The sequence below is a fragment of the Diospyros lotus genome, chromosome 1, assembly GCF_014633365.1.
Source record: "Diospyros lotus cultivar Yz01 chromosome 1, ASM1463336v1, whole genome shotgun sequence".
Classification (NCBI taxonomy): domain Eukaryota; kingdom Viridiplantae; phylum Streptophyta; class Magnoliopsida; order Ericales; family Ebenaceae; genus Diospyros; species Diospyros lotus.
In genome coordinates, this window is record NC_068338.1 from 21,927,133 (window position 1) to 21,951,032 (window position 23,900).

The 23,900-nt window shown below is 33.5% G+C and overlaps 2 protein-coding genes across 5 annotated transcripts; both read left to right on the top strand.

The window, feature by feature from the left end:
* The first annotated feature begins 565 nt into the window (after window positions 1–565).
* On the top strand, window positions 566–10,962 carry LOC127812907 (pentatricopeptide repeat-containing protein At5g01110). 4 transcript variants are annotated; one of them, XM_052353494.1, is made up of 4 exons: window positions 567–3,150; window positions 3,355–3,472; window positions 8,201–8,345; window positions 10,282–10,962. In XM_052353494.1, exon 1 carries the CDS (start codon window positions 735–737, stop codon window positions 2,952–2,954), a length of 2,220 nt encoding a protein of 739 aa, XP_052209454.1. In that variant the 5' UTR covers window positions 567–734; the 3' UTR covers window positions 2,955–3,150; window positions 3,355–3,472; window positions 8,201–8,345; window positions 10,282–10,962. The 4 variants fall into 4 exon arrangements, with proteins under 4 accessions (XP_052209464.1, XP_052209454.1, XP_052209448.1 ...); XM_052353488.1 differs by having other exon boundaries at window positions 567–3,042; window positions 8,201–8,385; XM_052353479.1 differs by having other exon boundaries at window positions 8,201–8,385; window positions 10,282–10,961.
* A 5,233-nt stretch (window positions 10,963–16,195) lies between these two features.
* On the top strand, window positions 16,196–16,982 carry LOC127812656 (uncharacterized). Its single transcript, XM_052353147.1, has one exon. It carries the CDS (start codon window positions 16,250–16,252, stop codon window positions 16,865–16,867), a length of 618 nt encoding a protein of 205 aa, XP_052209107.1. The 5' UTR covers window positions 16,196–16,249; the 3' UTR covers window positions 16,868–16,982.
* The last annotated feature ends 6,918 nt before the right edge of the window (window positions 16,983–23,900 follow it).

The following is a 23,900-nucleotide window of genomic DNA, read 5'->3' on the forward strand; positions in this document are numbered from 1 at the left end:
CTCCCTTGGGAGAAATAGGCCCAAGAACCATGCGTGAGGTCTTTAGGGAGAGCTTATTCTCCCAACAGAACTTCTTTTTCTAGAAATGATGCCTTTTTTATGCGAGCTCCCCCTTCATAAGATAGGCTACAACATGTGCAGTTAATGAGACTAAAAGCATGTGTTGGGTTTGATTTTGAACCCTAGATCTAGGGTTTTGAATAAGGGTTCAATTTGAACATACCAGACTATTGACACCATTAATGCCGGAAGAAATGGGAGAAAAATACCTAACGAAAACAACCATTTTCATATGGGGGCAAATGGAGAGAGAGTAAGTAAAATTGGTAATGAGGTATGCATAGAGTTGCAGATAAAAGGTTTTGATATAAGATTTTGAAGTCTTATGATCGTAGAGTTTTTGCAACCTGTCTTTTGTCGACCAGAGTAGTTTGGAAGGGGGAAAGAGGAAGAGAAAAAGTTTTTATATTGTAAGGAGATTGTGATAATTTTTAAATATTAAAAATAAAATTTACAATTATACGAACCATGCTGGTCATTTTTTCCTATCGTATGCATCGTTTTGTACCCTACCAAACACAGGGGCAAGGTTAAAGAAGCGCAGCAGGGAGAAACGTTTCATCCACCATCGTCACTGCGGCCGCTCGGAGCAATTCCGAATGAACGGCCGAGCGTTTATCGTTTGTTATGTAACATAAGCATATTCAGCAAGCAAAGCCATTAATTACCTTGCAATGGCAACGCAACGGCGGGAACTCCTTCAAACATTTACCCTTAGAACCGCGTTTTCAGCTTCTATTTCGAGCCTCAACTCCCGCGCCTGTCAGTTCAGAGCCACCCAAACGCTAGAAATCCTCCCCAATCAAACCCATCCGTTGAATGAATTGCCGGTTTTATCAACGCCGATGTCTATGTCGGAGTCCGCTATGGTGGAAAAGATGCTGTGGAGTCTAAAGCAAGGCAAGCCCAACTCTAGTCCTAATTATATTGTTCAATTAAGCCCCTCAATTTTCGTTGATGTTCTATATAGATGCCGTGACAATTTGCAAATGGGCCAGAGATTAATTGATTTAGTTAGTACTAAAATTCCGGGATTTAGGCACTCCTCACTATCGCTGAGTGCCGCGATTCATGTGTTGGTGAGGAGCCGGAGGGTGTCCGATGCCCAGGTTTTGATTCTTCGGATGGTTAGAAGGAGTGGGGTTTCTCGGGTCGAGATTGTTGATTCTCTAGTGTCAACTTATCGAAATTTTGAGTCGAATTTATTTGTCTTTGATTTGTTGATTAGGACTTACGTGCAAGCTAGGAAGTTGAGGGAAGCGGCTGAGGCGTTTCGGTTGTTGAGAAGGAGGAGGTTTCTTGCCCCTTTAAATGCTTGTAATAGTCTTCTTGGAGGGCTTGTCAAGGTTGGGTGGGTGGACTTGGCATGGGAAGTATACGGGGAAATGCTTAGAAGTGGGATTGAAGTGAATGTTTATACACTAAACATCATGGTAAATGCATTTTGTAAGGATCGGAAAATTGAGAAAGCAAAAATGTTTCTTTCTGAAATGGAAGAGAAAGGCATTTTTCCAGATACTGTGACATATAATACTTTGATTAATGCGTATAGTCGTGAAGGGCTTCTGGAAGAAGCTTTTGAGTTAATGAACTCTTTGTCAAGCAAGGGGTTAAAACCATGCCTGATCACTTACAATGCAATAATAGCTGGTTTGTGCAAGAATGGAAAGTATGATAGAGCAAAGGAAATTTTGGATGAAATGTTGCAGATTGGGCTAAGCCCTGATGTTACCACTTATAACACATTGCTTGTTGAGTGTTGTAGGAAAGACGATATGTTGTATGCTGAAGGAATTTTTGATGAAATGTTGTGTAGAAGCATTGTTCCTGATTTAATCAGCTATAGTTCACTTATTGGGTTATTTTTGAGGAATGGGCATCTTGATCGAGCATTAGAATATTTTAAGGGCATGAAGAGTGATGGCATAGTTCCTGACAATGTGATTTATACTATTCTAATTGGCGGGTTTTGCAAAACTGGAGCAATGTTGGAAGCTTTGAAGATACGAGATGAAATGATCAAGCATGGTTGCTTAATGGATGTCATTACATACAATACTATTTTGAATGGATTGTGCAAAGAGAAGATGCTCCCCGATGCTGATAACCTTTTCAATGAAATGATGGAAAGGGGTGTATACCCTGATTTTTGCACTTTCACAACACTTATACATGGATACTGCAAGGATGGGAATATGAACAAATCCATAAGTTTGTATGGGTCAATGCTTCAAAGGAATCTCAAGCCAGATGTTGTGACGTACAATACTTTAATTGATGGGTTTTGCAAGGAAGGTGAAATGGAGAGAGCTAATGAACTATGGGGTGATATGATTGCTAGGAACATCTTCCCTAATCACATTACATACAGCATTCTGATCAATGGACTTTGTAGTCAGGGTCGTGTCTCAGATGCATTTAGGTTGTGGGATGAGATGGTTGGAAATGGTATTGAGCCCACTGTTGTGACTTGTAACACAGTTATAAAAGGTTATTGCCGGTCGGGGGATGCAGCAAAGGGGTATGAATTCCTCAGGATCATGACCTCCAAAGGAATTGCCCCTGATAGCATTACTTACAACACTGTTATACATGGATATATAAAACAAGGAAATATGGGCAAAGCTCTTGAATTAGTGTATAAAATGGAAAAGAAAGGTCTATTTCCTGATGCTGTCACATATAATGTGATCTTGGATGGTTTTTGTAGGGAAGGTAAAATGCAAGAAGCAGATTTGGTATACAGGAAGATGATTGAGAGTGGTGTGAATCCTGATAGATCCACCTATATATCATTAATAAATGGACATGTGACACAAGACAATTTGAAGGAAGCATATCGATTCCATGATGAAATGCTGCAGAGAGGTTTTGTGCCCGATGATAAATTTTGATTATCTCATTCTTGTGGGGATTACAAGCAAACAAGTAGCATGCTGATAAACCTATTCACTCGAGTGTTGGACCTGCTTGACTGATAAGGTGGGATTTATAATGTGAAGTCTTCTGTCAGATTTACCTCATAGAACTGTGTGCTTCACTTAGGAGTCATATCTTCCTTTGCACTTTCTGCTTGTGATAGCTCCAAAGGTATAGAACTGAATTAATTTTATCTGCACATGGCTTAACTTTTACTACACATGATTAAAATGTACTGATTTATATTCAGGCCCCAACCCCCCCCCCCCCAAAAAAAAAAGATGAGAGAGATTTGCCAACTTATATTCTAGATAGATTTACCCTTTAGATTCATGCAAATTTTATGGTTCTGAAGGTATTATTACTATGCTGCAGAGATTAAGGAGATAAGATTCATATCTTTTTTCTCTTAGAGAGGCATTTGAGTAATCATTTAAATCAGTGCACCAGGCTAAATTGCAGAATACTATATAATTTTGTGAGCACTCCTGAGGTATGAAATTCAATTGGTAATGTTGCCAAATACCTATTTTATGCATTACTAGCTGCCTTGTTAGCTCACTTTTCACTTAATGTAATGTTGAGTTCAATCTATATATGATTCTTGAATATGAATATCCTCTAGTTGTCCAATACTAAATCTGGAAACCCCACTATCACAATCTGTACTTTGCAATATATTGTGTACCCTTCTACTTATTTCCTTGCTAGAGTTTAGTAAGAGAGATGTCAGCTTCATATTGATATCTTGGACTTAATTCTTCAATACCAGATTTGATTTATTTTCAAGATAGAAGGGAGATTATGAAAAGGCATCATGGGATGATCTCAATAATCCATGAAAGGATAAAGAAAGAAGATACAAAAATATGGAGGAACTGAATGCTGTTTTAAGGGGCTGGTGGTGGTGTATATATGTTTGCTGTTACTTGGCCTTTTATTCTGCCATGAACATTTTTCCTTGATCCAATTTGATAAACCCTCTCTCTTTCTAGAGTTAAAAACTCTTGGAAAGTATTTCTCGTTGAAAGTCTCCTTTGACCATTCCTAAGGAAAATGCCATGTGTTACTATTATTACTATGCTTCACAGGTTGCCACTAATTTTGTGCACTCCTCCAAAGCATATAGGTGTCATACGTCACATTCTCCTTGTCAGAACAACTGAGCACAAAACAGGACTTCATTGTCTTCATTGGCCATTTGTTATCCCACTAGAGGATCAGTGGCCCTCTCAAAAGTTGGACTTAGTTTTAGCTAGGTCATTGTATCCTAATTAGGACCACTCTTTACTCTTGTTGGCCTTGCTCAAGAGCCTGATTTCTCTATGTGCTTGAGAATCCCCAGTGGTGGGAGCCTTTCCATTGTAGGTGAGCATTATTGGCTGGTTGGTTTGCCTTTTTAGCACTTGGACCACCTGCAGTATCTGCAAGATGCTTAGAATAAGCCAACTCAACTTATAAGATCATGATTGCAAACACATAATATTATGTATTTTCCAAGTTGACTAAACAATATCTAAACACCTGATAAGCACTATGATAACAATATATACACCCTCAATACATTAGCCATGACCTATGTGACTCGTAACAACCCTAGGTTGACACCTAGGGTAGGGCCCTCATGAAAGTGTGCTTGTGAAGTTAACTTTTTAGCTCTTAGTGATGTTTTACTCTTGTGTTTAGTTTTGATGATGAAAAATATCAAATGGTTTTATACTCTAAATCAAAGTATATGATTTGGAAACAAAAAACAATTTCAAGTGTTTTGTTAAAATGAAAACCAAATTATTTATAATTTTCTATAGATGGAGATTTGCACAAACAAATTTTAAGATTTAAAAGAATCTCCTAAATGATTTTTACAAATTGGTTTTGAATCATTGGATAAATGAAGCAAATTGTTTCAAAGGCAAAAGACCATGTTGTTGAGCCCAATTGCTCCAATCAACCTATTGTGTATTTTAATATTTAACAAAACATAATTTTAGTAAAACTACTTTTAGTATATTTAAATCTCCTAATGGATTTTTGATATGACTTATGGTGGAAAACATATTTTAAATATTATACTATTTTGTGTATCAAAATGAATCAAGAAATGTTATTTTTCTAAGTCTGGAAGATTAACGCATTATAAGGAGACATATAAGAAAATGTTTTTATTTTGAAAAACTATCTCCTGGTATTTTGATAGCTAATATTCATTGTTGTTAAAATGATTTTTAATGAATTTTTCAAGAAGTAGAAGGTATCTATTTTAGGGGTGGTAAAATTGCTAAATCCCGAATTTGTATTAAAACTAAAATTTTATTTTCTTATTGTTGTGGATTTTGATTTTTTAGATATTTTTATTGAATTCAAATGGGGGGTACTTTCTTATTTACATTTATGTATTAAAGTAAATGGAAGGTAAAATATAAATTAAAGAAAATGTGTAAATATGTTGTAATTTTTCTTCATCTGTCGACAAAACCTCTTTAATCTGTCGATCAGCCTACTCCCATCTATCAATCAGTAGAATGTAGTTTTGCATCTGTCGACCGGCTTACTCCCATCTGTCGACCGGCAAAATGCAATTTTGCATCTATCGACCGTTTTCTCTCATTTGTCAACTGGCTTTTGAATTTTAACTCATCTGTCGACCGATGCCTTTCATCTATCGATCGTTTGTGTCGCTGAAAGTCTCTAACAGCTAGTTTTTGAATTTTTAGCAGCTCTAAACGGCTAGTTTTTTGTTGAAACTTGTAGGATGCCTATAAATACAAGTCGAGGATGATCTTTAAGAGGCTAATGGATGGAAATGAAGTGAAGTGAGCTTGCAAAATTCATTCATCTTCTCAAATTGTACTTGTGCTTTAATTTTTTTCTCTCTCAAAGGCTTTATTATTTGTATTATCTTGTTCAGGCCTTGTACTTTATTTTTGAGAGATCATTGTAATTAAGAGATTCATCTCTTAAATTCTCTCGTATTATTGAAATTTTGTATTTCCTAGCTTGTTGTGCTAGACAACTTGCTCTTTGAAGCAAGGAGTTGAAATACCTAGCTAGGTGCTAGAGGGCTTGTTTGTATAAGCAAGAGGTTTGTAATTTCCTAGTTTTGGACTAGAGGACCTACTTGGTTAAGTAGGAGGTTTTAGTGGATTGGTTTACAAAATCCTTAGTGAGGAGTTAAGGTAGTGGATTAGGCTTGGTTTAAACCGAACCACTATAAATCTTTGTGTTCTCTTGTGCTTGTGTTCTATAATCTTTATCTTTCCAAGCATTTGTTTATTCCTCACTTGGTTCACATATTTATTTTTCTTGATTTACATTTGTCATTTTATATGTTTTATGTTTTAAATCACTAAAACCTCAATTTGTATTAAAAAGTTATTCAAGTTTTATCAAGTTTTTAAATTACCCAATTAACCCCCTCTCTTGGGTGTGTGCCATAGCATTTCAAACCTATCACTTAGGATTAAATAAGATACTTGAGACCTCCTGAAATATATGACTAAAGAGTGATTTGGTCATATGCCAAAAGTTAGGTTATAGATCTAGAAATTGTTGGAACTAGATAAACTCAGAAGATTACACTTGGTGAATTAGTTTCGAGCATAGTTATTAAATTGAGATTTGAACCTTGAATTGATTTATTCATTTTGCTAATCGAGGATTGAATCGGATGATAAGATTCAGTAACATTTTTAAACTAATAAATATATAAAATCTGAGCATAAATTTCATATTATTCAACAAAAAACTAATAAATTTTTATATAAAATGTCTAATATCTTAAAAGTACATCTACAAATATAAAATAAATAATTAAAAGGATATCAATTATTAAGATCATCATCTTCTAAGTTCTAACTGAGCATCCTGAAGGTCAAAGTATCATCAAATTTCATCTTTTCGTTCATCATTATCATTGAATGCAAGCATATCCTCTTGTTCTTATTCTTGAATCTATCTATCTTCTTTCTTCTCAGCATCAATCAATTTAATTTCTTCACCTTTAACAGCTTTACCATTTCTTTTTCTATCAAGTATAAGCATTGTTAGAAGATGGATGGGTGTTAAGATTTTTTTGAATTTATTTCTAAATTTGGTTTGGATAAGAATCTATTGATTCACTTCTGATTCACTGATTTACTTCCCATTCTTCCCAATTTTCAATTCCCTCATAGATTCATATTGATTTATTCGAATTTGTATTGAATCACCCGATTGTAATCACGCTATGGTTTCCAGAACCATTTTTCAAACCATGAAGAAATGTTTTTGCTAATTTCAGAAGTCATTCTCATGAAAATGATAGCTGTAATTCAACATTTTCTCTTTCTTTTTTGTTTGTGAGAATAATGAAAATAAAGAAGATATAAAATCCATAAACAAGCGTTACTCTGTTCTTCCTTGATTTGTGTAGTTTTAGCTCTTGAAAGAAGTTTAGGGGTTGTTCTCTTCGTGTTTCAGTTTTTAATTTTGAATTTTGAATTCATTTTTAGTTTTGTGTTTTGAGTATTTGTTTTGAGATTGCTGAAAACGCATTTTTTTTTATCTATAGCGTTTTTCACGTTTTGAAAATTTTGAGTGCGTTTGTGATGAAAACAACCAAAATGATTTTTTGTTATTTTGACTTTTCTTTACACAAATTTTCTTTGTTTTCAAAAATGCCTTTTTGAAAATATAAAAGTAAATACATTTTCATTATTTTGGAAAACTGAAAATTGGAAACGGCCTGAAAACAGCAAAGAGAACAGGGCTTTACATGTTGACTGATATCATATCAAGGATCAAAATATTGTTCTTGTATGATGTTCTGTTTAACTAAAGAACATAAATGTACAGATAACATTTCAAAAACACAAGGAAGATGGTAAAAATAATTAGAAACATAAAAAATGTTTGAAAGCAAAGACTAAGAATAAATGTATCATAAGCATTTAAAAACCATAAGAGAAATGGTGTGATCAAGGTATATGATGCTCCTAGTTATCTTACATTTTACAGACTAGTTTCTTTTTGCCTGTACATGTTTAATCCTTTTTATTGTTTATGTGTGAACTTGCTTCACCTGACCCACTCTCGGGTTTCTTAGTTCTTACCAACTGGTCATTCTTGCCTAATCTACTGTCAAGGAATGGAATTTGTCAACGTTATGTGTTGAAAGCCAAAGGCATTCATAATAATTTTTGAGTTGACGGTGTCTCATGTTTTGTTTATTTGTTGTGAATAGGTCACACCAATCCAAGTGTGTGTTGCATTTTACCCTGGAAGAGGCTTGGAGTGGTTACATGATGTATCAGGAGAGACAAAAGATAGAGCTGGATGACAGATGCGGGGAAATCATATTCATGGGATATAAGGAATGAAAATTTGGGGTATTATTGAGGACTATCTTACTCAGTTGCGGTTCATGAGGTTTGGACAGTGCTATTTGGTGCTACTTCATAGTCTTAAAAGGGAAATAAGACCAAATATTTCATGCAATAGGACTATCATTTAAGATTGTGAAATAAGACAGACCAAATATTAGATGGAACGCCGATATTTGGTTAGAACGAGCCAAAACCCCAGGATAATCAAAAGAAAAATAAAAAAAAAAAGATGCTTAGAATGAGCCAACTCAACTTAGAAGATCATTGCAAACACATAATATTATGTATTTTCCAAGTTGACTAAACAATATCTAAACACTTGATAAGCACTATGATAACAATATATACACCCTCAATACAGTAGCCATGACCTATGTGACTCGTAACAACCCTAGGTTGACACCTAGGGTAGGGCCCTCACGAAAGTGTGTTTGTGAAGTTAACTTTTTAGCTCTTAGGATTAAATAAGATACTTGAGACCTCCTGTATATGATTGATGAGTGATTTGGTCAGAATATGCCAAAAGTTAGGTTATAGTTCTAAAAATTGTTGGACTTAGATAAACTCAGAAGATTACACTTGGTGAATTAGTTTCGAGCATAGTTATTAAATTGAGATTTGAACCTTGAATTGATTTATTCATTTTGCTAATCGAGGATTGAATTGGATGGTAAGATTCAGTAACATTTTTAAACTAATAAATATATAGAATCTGAGGATAAATTTCATATTATTCAACAAAAAACTAATAAATTTTTATATAAAATGTCTAATATCTTGAAAGTAACTCTACAAATATAAAATAAATAATTAAAAGCATATCAATTATTAAGATCATCATCTTCTAAGTACTAACTGAGCATCCTGATGGTCAAAGTATCATCAAATGTCATCTTTTCGTTCATCATTATCATTGAATACAAGCATATCCTCTTGTTCTTATTCTTGAATCTCTCTATCTTCTTTCTTCTCAGCATCAATCAATTTAATTTCTTCACCTTTAACGGCTTTACCATTTCTTTTTCTATCAAGTATAAGCGTTTCTTTTTCTATCAAGTATAAGCATTTCTCTTTCTATCAAGTAAGCATTGTTAGAAGATGGATGGGTGTTAAGATTTTTTTGAATTTATTTCTAAATTTGGTTTGGATAAGAATCTATTGATTCACTTCTGATTCACTGATTTACTTCCCATTCTTCCCAATTTTCAATTCCCTCATAGATTCATATTGATTTATTCAAATTTGTATTGAATCACGCTATGGTTTCCAGAACTATTTTTCAAACCAATGAAGAAATGTTTTTGCTAATTTCAGACGTCATTCTCATGAAAATGATAGTTGTAATTCAACATTTTCTCTTTCTTTTTTGGTTGTGAAAATAATGAAAATAAAGAAGATATAAAATCCATAAGCAAACGTTTCTCTGTTCTTCCTTGATTTATTCATTTTTAGCTCTTGAAAGAAGTTTACATGTTTGACTGATATCATATCAAGGATCAAAATATTGTTCTTGTATGATGTTCTGTTTAACTAAAGAACATAAATGTACAGATAACATTTCAAAAACACAAGAAAAATGGTAAAAATAATTAGAAACATAAAAACTGTTTGGAAGCAAAGACTAAGAATAAATGTATCATAAGCATTTAAAAACCATAAGAGTAATGATGTGATCAAGGGATATAATGCTCCTAGTTATCTTACATTTTACAGACTAGTTTCTTTTTGCCTGTACATGTTTAATCCTTTTTATTGTTTATGTGTGAACTTGCTTGACCTGACCCACTCTTGGGTTTCTTAGTTCTTACCAACTGGTCATTCTTGCCTAATCTTCTGTCAAGCAATGGAATTTGTCAACGTTATGTGTTGAAAGCCAAAGGCATTCATAATAATTTTTGAGTTGACGGTGTCTCATGTTTTGTTTATTTGTTGTGAATAGGTCACACCAATCCAAGAGCGTGTTGCATTTTACTCTGGAAGAGGCTTGGAGTGGTTACATGATGCATCAGGAGAGACAAAAGATAGAGCTGGATGACAGATGTGGGGAAATCATATTCATCGGATATAAGGAATGAAAATTTGGGGTATTATTGAGGACTATCTTACTCAGTTGCGGTTCACGAGGTTTGGACAGTGCTATTTGGTCCTACTTCATAGTCTTAAAAGGGTAATTTTACGTGTGAAATAAGACCAAATATTTCATGGAATAGGACTGTCATTTAAGATTGTGAAATAAGACAGACCGAATATTAGATGGAACGCCGATATTTGGGTTGGGAATTTGGGTGGAATAATCATTCCGAATGCTTTGATAATGCCCAATCAAATGAAGAAAATGGGATTTTAACCAAGACTGTTGAGGTTGAAGATTGAAGTCATTAAGCTAAAGAAGATATATGCTTTGAGCATGACAAACTTTGGATTTAAGGTTGAAAGTTGATGATAATCTAAATATTGTTATTATTTTAACTGATTATGTTTGTATAATCATTTATTTATGGATATGCCGCCTTGTCTTACATTTGAATGTAGTTTTAACATCAATAAGTAAGCTTATTAACATTGACAAAAATTGTTACATGCAGAATTCATAGAGATTAGAGACTCGTATTGTCTTTTTGTTTAGAATGGTATTCTTATTGTTGAACCAAATGAAATGTCATAGGAAAAGAGGGGGCCCCCCTGCAATTAGTGAGTGCCCCTTGAACCCCCCTTGTTCATTCTGTTCTGTAGGGCCACTGTCCTAAATGTTGTTCAAATGCACACTACTTGATCAAAACGCGTCTAATAAAAATATGAATCAAGCAAAAACAGGGTTGGTTTAACGAACTCCCACCCTGTCTGTTGCGAGCTGTGTGATTATATGAGTTATATATACTTACTTGTTCAAACATAATATATCTTTTAACAATGAGGGGGTGGCCTGAACGAAAGGCTTTATCTTTGAGGTTTTCAAAATATGTGATCTTTTTTGACTTTACCAACTACTTTGTTACATTAACCCCAATTAAATTTGCTTAAAATGCCTCATCTTCTTTACCCTAAACCTTTGTCTTCCGTACTCCCTAATTTTTAACTATAAGTGGCTATTGTAATTCTCAAAACTTGAGGGAGTCTCTATAATTAAAGTAAAATCTAACAAACGACCCTGCATCTTTCTTATTTCTCTTGCATTTTTATTTGTATAAGTATTTGGATTGAATTGTTTGATTTTAAAGGAGATCTATAATTTCACATGCAAGGGGTTATTTTTTCTTGGTTCTCGAGGACTTGTTTAAGAATAAAAGAACCTCATCTAAATACCATGGAATAAAGTTTGATTCTATTTATGGAGATTTTGTAAATATTCTATTCCAAAATAAAAAATTTGAAACAATTGGATTTTTTTGGGAAATTTGAAGCTTTCGTAGGTGGCTTGTTAAGCTCACCGTCAAATCTTAGAGCTCAACCTTGAATAGGTGATAAGTAATTTGATTCATTTCTTTTTTTACTGGCTCATTCTTACGAAATTGACACATGATTCGATATCATGCAAACTAGAAATACTTTTTTTTAGATAAAGAAACAGATTACTTGATCCATTTTCATATCACTATGATATATATCATATCTCATTCAAATATTTCAATCAATGGTTTTTTTCGTAAAAAATAATATTCTTGATTATTTCGATGATTCTCGATACGAAAAAATAATATTCTTGATTATTTCGTAAAGAGGTTGGGTATGAGGGGAGGCTCACGCCCCTCTCTAATTTTGTTACGTTATGTTATCCAATATGAATAATATAATAATTTTATCTTTATTGAATAGTCTATGCTATATATATAAGTTACTATTTTGTTCACACATGTTTAGGTATAAACTACTAGTATTCTGTTATAGTTGTAGCCTTGTAGGTTTTGCAACACTATAGTCTACCATCAAGCCATCTCAATTCATCCTTAATTATTATTGGTTCATTATGTAAAGACTGCAAGAAGGGGAAATTTTGAAATTTTTTGAAATTAAATGAAAGGCAAATTGCTTCATACTCTTTTGGGTTTTAAAAAAATAATTTTAGAGGGCCTCGTGGTTTACATTTTTTTTTTTTTTTTTTTTGGGGGGGGGGGGGGGGGGGCTTATAAATGCTTTCATCACTAATAACCTTAATTAATTTAAATTAAGTGAATTAAAATTTAATTAAATTAATTAAGTTAAATTTAACCAAAATGTAAAAGTGCCATTGTTGGACATTACATACAATGTCTTATTACAAATTTATTCAATTACACATCCTTTTATTGAATAATTTAATTATATTTTTTACTTTAAACATTTACATTTTTCTTGTGTTGTCATTTAAACTTTTTATTGTTTTAATTACATTATTAAACCTAATTTTGAAGTCAATTTATTCTCTATATTTTGATAATTTTTTTCTTATGACAATTTGAATTTTTTATCGTTTTAATTACACCTCTATGTCTATATTTCTGAATCAATTTAATACTTGTACTTTTATGTAAAAAAATAAAATAAAATAAGATGATAAAGTACATATCATATTTTGTTTATATCAAAATATAAAGATTAAATTGATTTAAAAATATAAATTTAGAAGTATAATTAAAATAATAAAAAATTTAAACGAACACACAAAAAAAATTAAAAATACAAAGAAAAAAATATAAATTCACCTAATTATATTTGAAAGATGTTATTTTTGGTTGGTGGAAGTGAAAAAAATCTGTAAACGAAATGATGGAATTTATTAATTACCATACATACATACATTAAAAGCATGAAGGATGGATGGATGGGCGAATGCTGTTTACGGATCCTATCCAAATCCAATTGTCTAGTCGTAGTGAAAAGGACAACGAAGCAAGTCTTCGGACGGTATACGGCGGCAAAAGCGGCGCTCTTGGAGTGGGTTCAAAGCCATTTAATGAGTCACCATCACATGCCTTAAACAAAAGGCAACCATTCTCACCCTCACCCTCACCCTCATCTATTATTTATTATTATTATTATTATATTATTATTACCTTCAACCCCCCAAATAGCCTCCACGTAAAACCACCAACCAAACCCTTCTCAACTCAACAAATTCTTTATTATTATGATTAATTAATTGTTACTTTAAGCTACTTTACTTTACTATTTTAAAAAAATAATAATATTAAAAATAATGACTGATGATAGTATCACCAGTTATGTGACGCATTCTCATTAAATGAAATTAAAGAAATCATGTATCATTATTTTCTTCACCTAACACTTCTTTCAATAAAAATACGAAACTTAATTATGATGATTTTTAATATTATTTTAAAATAATAAATAAAAATATTATTTAAATATTTAAATTTATCATTTGTAACGATACTTTATTTTGATATCGTGCATGTTCAAATTACGTAAGTGAGAAGGATATCATTTTTGATAGAAATAGGATGGAAAAGAAAATCATCCTACTTATGGGCAAACCTACCCACTTGTGTTTAATTTGTTGGGTACGTAAATATATACTTAGTTCAAATATTAATGAGCATAATTGAACCATTAATGAATGTTGCTGACTATTAAACTAAACCCAATAGTCGACTATATATTGTGCTTTTAATTAGAGTTGATAAGCCGTGCACTTACCTAGCTAATTCGCCATTAATTAATTATTGGATTGACCAGTACTACTGGAGCCCTGCCCATTCAATAGGGAGCTAGCTAGCTAGGTTGATATATATATATATATGCATCGCATGCCAAGGTCGGTCTTAAAAGGTGGCTGGAAATGGTCCTTCCAATCATTAATATTAATTTGGCTCTCTCTCTCAAAATGAACACTTATATAAAAAAATTTACTCTAATTAATTGATGAGATTAATATTTGTAAATTATTAGGTTAATTAATTATTGCCAATATTGTGACAAATTACAGTTAAATTAAGTTACAGGTTGGTAGGTAGGTAGCTAGATCTTGCCCTTTTGAATGGGGCAAAGGATAACATCGATCACTTGACTATGTAAACGCCATTATATTGCTTCAACCACTCTTTGGAATATTTATATATATATTATTAACATTTATCTCATCCCATTTCATCATGCTTCCACGCATGCTATATATATTAATTAAATTAAACACATATATAATATTCCCTTAATTTGCTTTAAATATTTTATGGGCTAAGTTGATGCATGAAACATATGCCGTGCCTCTTAAGTTTGATTAATATTTATTTATTTATGATTCATTATTAATATTTCAATCGAGAATATAAAATATATAAATAAATTATTGCGTCAACCCTTCAGATATAAAGAAAACATAAGTCTGTCTCTAAAGTGGCACTTAGTGAAACTCATGGGAATTGAGAATTAAAAGTGTGAGTCAAGTTTAAATGTTACGTCTTGTGATGCATAGCTGTTCATTATATATATTTCAATAATGCTTAATATAAAAAATATCTAATAATATTATTTTTTTTTTTTGTTGAGAAAGTTGCCAATTTTGAGTTTTCGTGAGTAGTAATTAAGTCGAATAATAGATGATAATTAATTATTGGTCTATGGGTGTGAAGGTAATTTTAAATATGCCACCCACCTTGGCCTTGTTATTGAACTAATTATTGAGAGGGTTGAAAGCAATATTATTGAGCTAATGATTGGCTTTCTAGTTCTAGCTAGCTAGGACTGAAGAAGAGAGATGCCCATGGCCATGGCCATGGCCAGATCAAAATAAAATTGCGGCGGCTCAAACAATGGGAACACATATATAGCCGTTAACTGCGGGCGGGCGGGCTGTGTCATACTTTGATGCGTCCGTCTTGATCTCATGATGATGATCCCAAACCAAACCCGCAATGATCCCAATCCAATTCCAACCTCGTTTTTGGTCAATACGAGACACTTGCTGAATTATTTACGCACGCATGCATGCATGCATCTTACTTGTAGGATACCTAAACTACTTCCTTCTTGAAATTACATTTGTACACATTTAATTGAACTGAAACAAGCATTCTTTTCATTATTATTAATTGAGACCGCAAATGTGCGGACTCCCAAAAAAGTTTTAAGTTTGCTTATTTATGGGATTGTTATGTTATTTGCGTTGAGAAAAATCTTATGTTATCGGATGTGGGTTTATAGGGGTGGGTGTGTGAGTCCTATCCCCCACTTAATTTGTTTTTTTATGCTTATTTAAAAATTTGTTAGATTAAGTGCAAGTCATTTATTTAAAAAAACTTTAAACGATCGATGCATATGAGATTTTTTGTAAGCTTTAAATTAGGTTGTCGTTTGTGCATATAAAACCACACATGATTTCGAAACATAACGTGATCTAAATAATTCTTTAAATAAGTTACAAGCGAGTTTATTGGGGAGACTAAATCTATGAAAGCAACGTAAAATTAAAATTTAACTTAAATAAATTTAAAAATTAAAATTATTTATTTAATTAAATAAAAGAATTTGACTGACTCTACTACGGATGCTGGCTTATCCTAGTGATTATCATCATCATCATTATCATCATCAAAACATTGTAAAAACTAATTAATGTTAATGAAAATAAGGTTGCATATATATATATATATATGTAGTGTTTTTGTGCCACGTCAACGTCAAACATGAAGGTTAACAATTAAGCTTTGTGTGTATTAATTAATTAATTGTAGGGGTGACTTTTTTTGGATATGGCGGAACGAAAGGGTTAAGTTTATGGAAATTATCACTCGGCAGCAAGCATGAGTAGTCGTTCGCGGCCGGCATGTCTGACCACCGACCCTTAACCGCAAAACCCAAACCCAAACTTTGACTTTCTCAAAGTCAAATCTCAATCCCTCTTGTATTGTATATATGTAACCCCAAAACTCAGAACCCATAATCTCTCTCTACATCTCTCTGATTTTGCTGAAATGGGAAACGCAATTTCTCCCTGTTTCAATTCGAATTGCAACTCAGTAGTGACGCTGATCTTCTGGGAAGGAACCAGCCGTGCCCTCACCGGAAAACACCTCGCCGGCGAGGTGATGTTCGAGTTCCCGGACCGCATGGTCTGCCATGCAGACTCCTTCTTCATCGGCCACCGTGTCCCGGCGCTAGCCATCGACGACGAGCTCACCCCCGGCCACACCTACTTTGTCCTCCCCCTCGACTGCCTCCCAAGCAACAATCTCCTCTCCGCTTCTTCCCTGGCCGCCCTGGGGGCCTCCGGGCATAAACCGGCGCCGGTCAACTTCAAAGACTGCCCGTTTGAATACATCAACGGATCGAACGGAAGGGTTCTGATCAAGGTCGTGCCGGAGTTCATCGTGAAGCTGCTTACGAGAGGGATGGAATTAGTTGGTTCAGATGAGGATAATCAGTCCGGTAGTTTTCTCTGTAGCACGCCGGAGTTGAAGAAGCACTACGAGCAGCTGGTTGGGTCCAAGGCTCAGGTTTGGTCGCCAAAGCTGGAGACGATATCGGAATACAAGATTAGGTATTCGCCTTGCAGATTAATAGGGCTGGAGTGGAAACAGAAAGAGAATTAATCTGAGTGAGTGCAGTGTGGTATGTAATTGGGTTTGGATGTGGTATAAATTGTACAGACGTCAATCATTGTAGATGGATCTAATTAATTCTTTAATTTGCTTGTGAATTTCATCATTCTATGAAATTAATTGATTAGTTGCCTGAATCTTGAATCTCTGATCACTAATTACCTACCCTTTTCGTTTCTGCATGATCTACATACCTGATATATCTTTTGATTTAGCTTTTTTCTTGTGAATTATGGGCATTTAATGATTCAAACTTCATAATTAAGCTCAAATTAAAATGGGTATTTAATGATTCAAAAATGTCAAGGCTATATACGTACAAGCATCAGAGTTGATCCCACATGTGTTGTTGTTGATTTTTTCTTTCCATATATATATATATATATATATGTTGATCCCATTTGTTCAGTAATCAGTGAATTAGGGTTCCAATCTCAACACAACCTTCTAAGATGATCATCCTTAATTACGTACCACCATTAGTGTATCATTGGAATCAAATCCATTTGAACCATTAATATTCTTTCTTTAGATATTCATCTTGTGAAATTTCTCCCTTTGAGTGTGTCATCTTTGGTGGATGATTCATAAGATATCCTTGACAGTCGATTGATCCTGACAAAAGAGCATATATACGCACTTTCAATCGAGACACTTCAAGTTTGGGATGAATAAACAAGGCTAGTTAGATCGAGCAGACTGATAATGAGTTCAGTACAACAATATTTCTAACATCTATCTACAAAATTTTAGCTACGGATATAAATTTATGGCTAGTGACAAGTAATAACCGTGAAAATTGATATTTAATAACTGTTTAGAGAATTTTCAAAAGTTGTTTAGTGACAACAATTCACTGGTCGAAGCTAATATATATAAGTTTTGCTTTGACTTCTAAACGCTATAGCAATACTTAGGGGTGTTTGGCTTACTGTTTTTCTTTTTTTCCGTAGGTCTTTAAGTTGTTTGGTTTTTAAGTTGTGTAAAGATTAAAAAATTGGTAACATTTAAATTGATAATATATTTAAATAAATATTCTTTTAAATTATCAGTTAATAGTTATGTGTTTGATTTAAAAAACTTGATAAGATATCAGAACTTGACAAAAAAATAAAAAATAAACATGTTAAATAATGTAAATAAAATTCATAAAAATACTAATTTTTAATAAAAATGTTAAATATAATAATTTAATATATATTAATATATGTGTTAACATATATTATACATAATTAAATATACACGTGTATTAACACATATATTATACATAATTAAATATACATGTGTATATATATAGAGTGAATGGAATTGCAAATAGGCAGTGACGGAGCCACGTTATGGCTAGCTGGGGCCTTGGCCAGAGCTGACTTTTTAATTTTTTTTATTTTTTATATATATATTATTATAGATAATTATAATTTGGTTAGGGCTAAAATTATAATTTGGCCCCAACTAGATAGATATAATTGCCAAATTTAATAATTTAAATTATGTATTTTAAAAATTAAATAAAAATAAAAATATAAAAATAATAAAATTCAATTTATAAATATAATTTGGCCTCCGCTAAAACTCTTTCCTGGCTCCGCCATTACAAATGGGGGCAATGGCGATGGCGAGATGAGGTGGCAATTGAGGCGATAGACGACGAGCTGGGGCGACGACGATGGAGACAGATGAAGAATGGCATTAGATGACAACAATGGCAATGGCGATGGCGACAACGACAAATATGGAGGACAACGATGGTGGTTGCCAGAGATGGATTTGGTGGCAGCAAGATCAGAAAAGGTAAAGGGAAGAAGAAGAAGAATAGAGGTTGAAAATCTGTATTTTGTATGAGAGTAAATTAGTAATTTGATTGGTCAATACAAAAGCTCCTAGGAGCTTATTTGGAAAAGTAGGGGATTAGTTTTTCTCAAATGTTATTAAAATAGCTCAAAAGCTCGATAGCATTTAAACTTTTAAATCTTATCAAACGTGTAAAAAAATAAGTTACATAGTTTATAAACTAATTCAATAACTTATAAGCAGTTAAATTGGTAATGCTGGCACCCTTTTAGTCTTAAACTGTTACATTATAGCTACAACAAGAATATATTTAGTGTCTTCAGGGCATAAGTCGAGCGGTCGGGTAAGTGATATGCTGGGTTCATACCGGTAGATCGTAAGTTCAATTTTAGTCTTGCGTAGTAAAATAAAGTCTTATACCTATGATTTATCTTTTTTTATTGAAACTGATCGCATAGATAATTGGGACTGCGTAAAGGCAATCATAGCAAATGAGTATATTTAGCTACAAAAGTATGAGGATAATAATTTCACGATATCATTATAGCCATAGAAATTAAAGTTGTGCTTGAAGGACAGTGACAGCTATAATATATAATAATTATTACTATAACTTATAAATCTCATGGCAATAGTTAATCTTTAGCCACCCCATAGTGGGTACATAAATATGTGGTGTTAATTAACATATTTAGCTACAAAAGTGAAGTACTTATGGCAATAATAATTTCATAATGTCACCATTACTCTTAAACGTTAAAATTGTAGGTAATGGGTAGTAATAGGCTAATAGCTAGCCACCAAAATTAATAATTGGTAACTCTTTATAATTTTATTAAATAATTTAATGATAACAATTAATTTATCAAAGTTGTTAGTAATGTACCATGATAATGGATTTAGATGACATCTATTGGACATAAAATATTTGATGTATTTTTGTATATAATTAATTGTAAGTTTATCTTTATTTATTACTTTCTAATTTTTGTATGAATGACTCTAAATTTTCTATCAAAGATGTCATTCTTAAGTTATTAAGAATATAACTTAAAAGTTTAAAATGTTTTGTATCGGTTTTAAAAGTTTTTATTTTAATGAAAAGTTCAAACCTATTTTAGGGCTTCTACCAACACATAGAGTAAATGGTCTGTGCAACCAAAATTGGTTTGGTCCAATTACTTTCATATTTTGGTATGAGCATTCAGTGCAGTCTATAATAATGCATCAAATAATTATTGACAACATACATGATGATCCATTACAAATCTAGAATTAATTAAAATTGTTTAGTTGAATATTTTATTATCTATTTTTGACTTATTTACTCATGAAATTTAAACTACTATTAGGGTTTATTTCGGGACATGCCATATTACATTCACATTTGTAGATTGTATACATGACTTACATTGTATCCTACATTTAAACAACTTGTTTTTGGTCAACTAAATATTTCTTATCTAAGATCTTTTGGTCACGTTGCATGTATACATTCCTATTGTATCCTTAATGTAAAGTTTATATTGATTTTGATTTTTCATCTATTATTAGATATATTGGACCTTTGACCAAAAAAAAAAAAAAGATATAAATTATTATTTTCATAATTTGTTATTATGGCTCAATTTAGATTGTCTTTGTCTTTAATTGTGTTAAAGCTTCTTATTTATTAGTTTGTCTTAAACGAAAATGTAATGACCCAAATTTAGTTATACAATATTTTATCATACCTTGGGGTTGAGTGGGTTACCTGTGAGGTGTAATATGTTCTTTTATCATACATTGGAGTATTTGAATATATGTTGTTATATCTGAATCGGGGCCTTAGATATTTGGATGGGGGTTTGTTGTATTCAAATATGGGGGTTGGGATATTCGACTGAGGTTTGTGATATTTGGATATGCTAGAGAATTGGAGAGGTATCCAAATACCTATGGGGCTATTCGGATATCCTCATTGGAAATGGCATGGTATACGAATACAAGTCTTGGTATTCGGATGCCCCTATACTCTCTTATGTCATGTATTCGAATAGGAGGCTTGAGTATCCGAATATCCCTCTTGATTTTTCTCCCTTGTATTCGGATGGTTGCATGTATATTTAGATAAGCTTTTTGTAAATGACTTCCCAAGCCATTTCCTAGTCCAAACTGACCTCCAGTCAATGGTGGAGGCCTTGCATCCTGTCTTGTCACTCATTTAAACCCACTTTCATCTGTCTTTTGCTATATATAATCGAGTGATTGTCGAGAGGGAGAGGATTTTCAGAGTGTTCAGCCGAGAGCAGGAAGAAGAAGAATAGAAAGTAAGAGAAGAAAAAGAAGAAGAATGGGGAGGGTTTAGCCAAACTTCTGGGGTTCGACTTCCTTTTCATTTCAGTCAAGCTCTTATCCCATTTTAACTCTATAACATCGGTTGTTCAACTTGTGAAAGACTCCGCCACTTCTATGTTCGGTTTACTTCCTTACTATTGAGTTGCATATAGTTTTATTCGAGGATTCGCTAGTCAGATAGGCTTGTTATTTTCTAGTTTCCTCCATCTCGGTTGAACCCTTGCTCAATTGGTGGGTCTCCTCTTGTGTACCTTAAAGGGCTCGGTTCCTCTTTCATTTGTTGCTAGAATAAAGCTAGGTTGTTGCGTGGGTAGGTTCTCGTTGGAGTAGTGTAGGAATGTTGTGGTGGCCGAAGGTATAGTACATGTAGTTGTTGTAATTTCTAATACTTTGTCATTTCAAATGCATGTAGGAGCTTGGGGATTATGCATTTGGGGGATTCATGTGACTTGTGTGTGTAGGTTTTAGAACCAATATATTTCTCGACCAAACACAGATCAAGCGCAATAAACAAGAACACAGAAACGAAAAATACAACCACAACTCACACACACAAATAGCGACACAGCGAGATACGTGTTCGAATCAATAGATCCTACTCACGACAGAGGCTCCGCCTCTAGTTAATCCACTAGATTTCTCAAGTTTACAATCGATTACAAGATCTCAAGAAAATGAAGTAAAGCAGTATTACAAATACAACTAAAACAAAATCCAAAAATAAGAACAAGTGCAGATCTGTTCTAAACCGATCTCACGATCAAGGTTTCGGATCTGTTCTTGCAGCCAACCAATCTCTCACGCCTCAGGCGCTTAAAACAACATAGAGATTAGAACAATACTTTACTTACCAACAAATCTTACCATAGAAACAACATATCGATCGAATAAGAGAGAATGATTCACAGGATGTGTCTCGCTTCAAGAGGCACTGATTAGGGTTTCAAAGAGCGTGCCAAAGAGAAAAAATAGAACATTCTATAGATTAGGGCATTGGTTTGCCCTTTTATAGCATCCCCGAATGGACCGATAAATGGGCTGGGCCAGTAGCAAATGCACCACGGAAAAGCCAATGGACTTGGGCTCGGCCCATAATAAACTCAGCCCACATATATAACCAATGACCTAAATGATTTATACATCAACAGATATGCATAATAATTAAAATCAAATAAAATGAATATAATATGAATCTCAATTTCATATAACAACATGCAATCATTTTGATAAATCAAAAAATGCAAATGAAAATCATTTAAACAATTTTGAATCACACAAAATTAACAGTGTGCTTGGCCACAGGCATGCTAGATGGTTTTAATATCTAGGTTAGCTAAGCATGAGCACTGCATCGTATGTGACTTCTTATATGGGCAAACAGAGCTTAATGCATGATTTATGAGGGTTATGTATCATGTTTATGCTTATTATATCACTACCTTATATATGTGCATTACATGGTTTCTAGCGCCGTGTAGGTGTGTTGTAGCTATTTTTTGGGTGGGTATTCTATGCCAAGGTTTGATTCATGGACGTGGTTAGCGTGTTGTTTTGGGTTTCAGTAACGCTAGCCCAAGAGATCTTTGGCTCAGGGAGTTGCTTGTGTTACCTTTTAGGGTAGTGATAAGTTTGTGATAGGGACTTGGGTGTAGTGTGTTGTATGTGGGCCGCAATGACCAATATGTGCATATTTTAGTACACAATTTTTCTCTATATTTATTATGTGATTCATAGACATATGTTGTATGGTTGTTACATGTAGGGTGCAGGTTATTCTTTAGCTTCTATACTATTGTCTGTCTTTTCTTTCTTATATGATTGCTAAGTTTTGTGACTCATTCTTGCTTTTCTTCATTTCAAGTAAAGGCAAAGCTAAGTGTGGGGGTGAGCCTAACAATCCTTGAGCTACTCTGATAGATGGTGTACAGGGCAATCCTAACAAATCCTATTTTGAGGTGTATCTTATGGTGTCATGCCATGATTATTTATCTTTTGAGTAACTGACATTGTTCTGTGCCTATATATATATATATATATATATACCATGTAACCTTGTGGGTTGATCATCTTTTGTATGCATGCTTAAGTTGTGAGTTATGCTTCCGTTGCTTATTTTTTCTAAATGCGTACCCCCGTGGTGGATTGGGGTATCCAGGTAGAGGTTTCACATAAAATGTTATTTAGGACATCTAAGAAAAATACTTGGTGTTATATTTCTATATTAATGATATTATATTATATGTCTAATAATCAATGTAAATATACAACGTATTAATAAAAGAATGCTGCTCTAAGTATTTAAATAGCATTTATGGTATTTCATTCAGTGTATTTTTTTTTTCTCAATATATATATAATTTAACCTCGTACAACAAAGTAATGCCAGAAGTAGCAGGGGTGGGCTTGGCCCATGGCCCACATAAGCACAGAAGATTTTTCTGTCTCCTATGTTGATTTCAAACGGGGCCCTCCCTCAGAAGCCCAATATTCTCTTATTGGGCTGTAGGGCAACTGTAGCCCAATCAATATTCTTCTGAAAATCATATTTTTATTTTTTGAGTGAAATTGGAGGTGGAGTGAAGATGGGGGGGCCGCGGAATTCGAGAAGGAATTTAAAAACTCGGCGATCATTCACAGGGCAGGGGCAGAGGCGCCCCAAATCACGTCATGGCTGCAGAATAACAGTTTTTTTTTTTATATACTATAAAAAGAATTGAGAAAATGAAATAAAGCAAACAGTTGCCAGATATAGGTGTAGGCCACCTCTCTGCGTCTGCCACGTGTCCGGCTGTCCCCTACAGCCCCTAAAACTAGGGTCTACGGTCACTGTCCGTTTTAGGTCCCTCTTTTTGCAGTTTTACTTTTAGCCTCCTTTGTTTTGGAGACTGTGATCTCT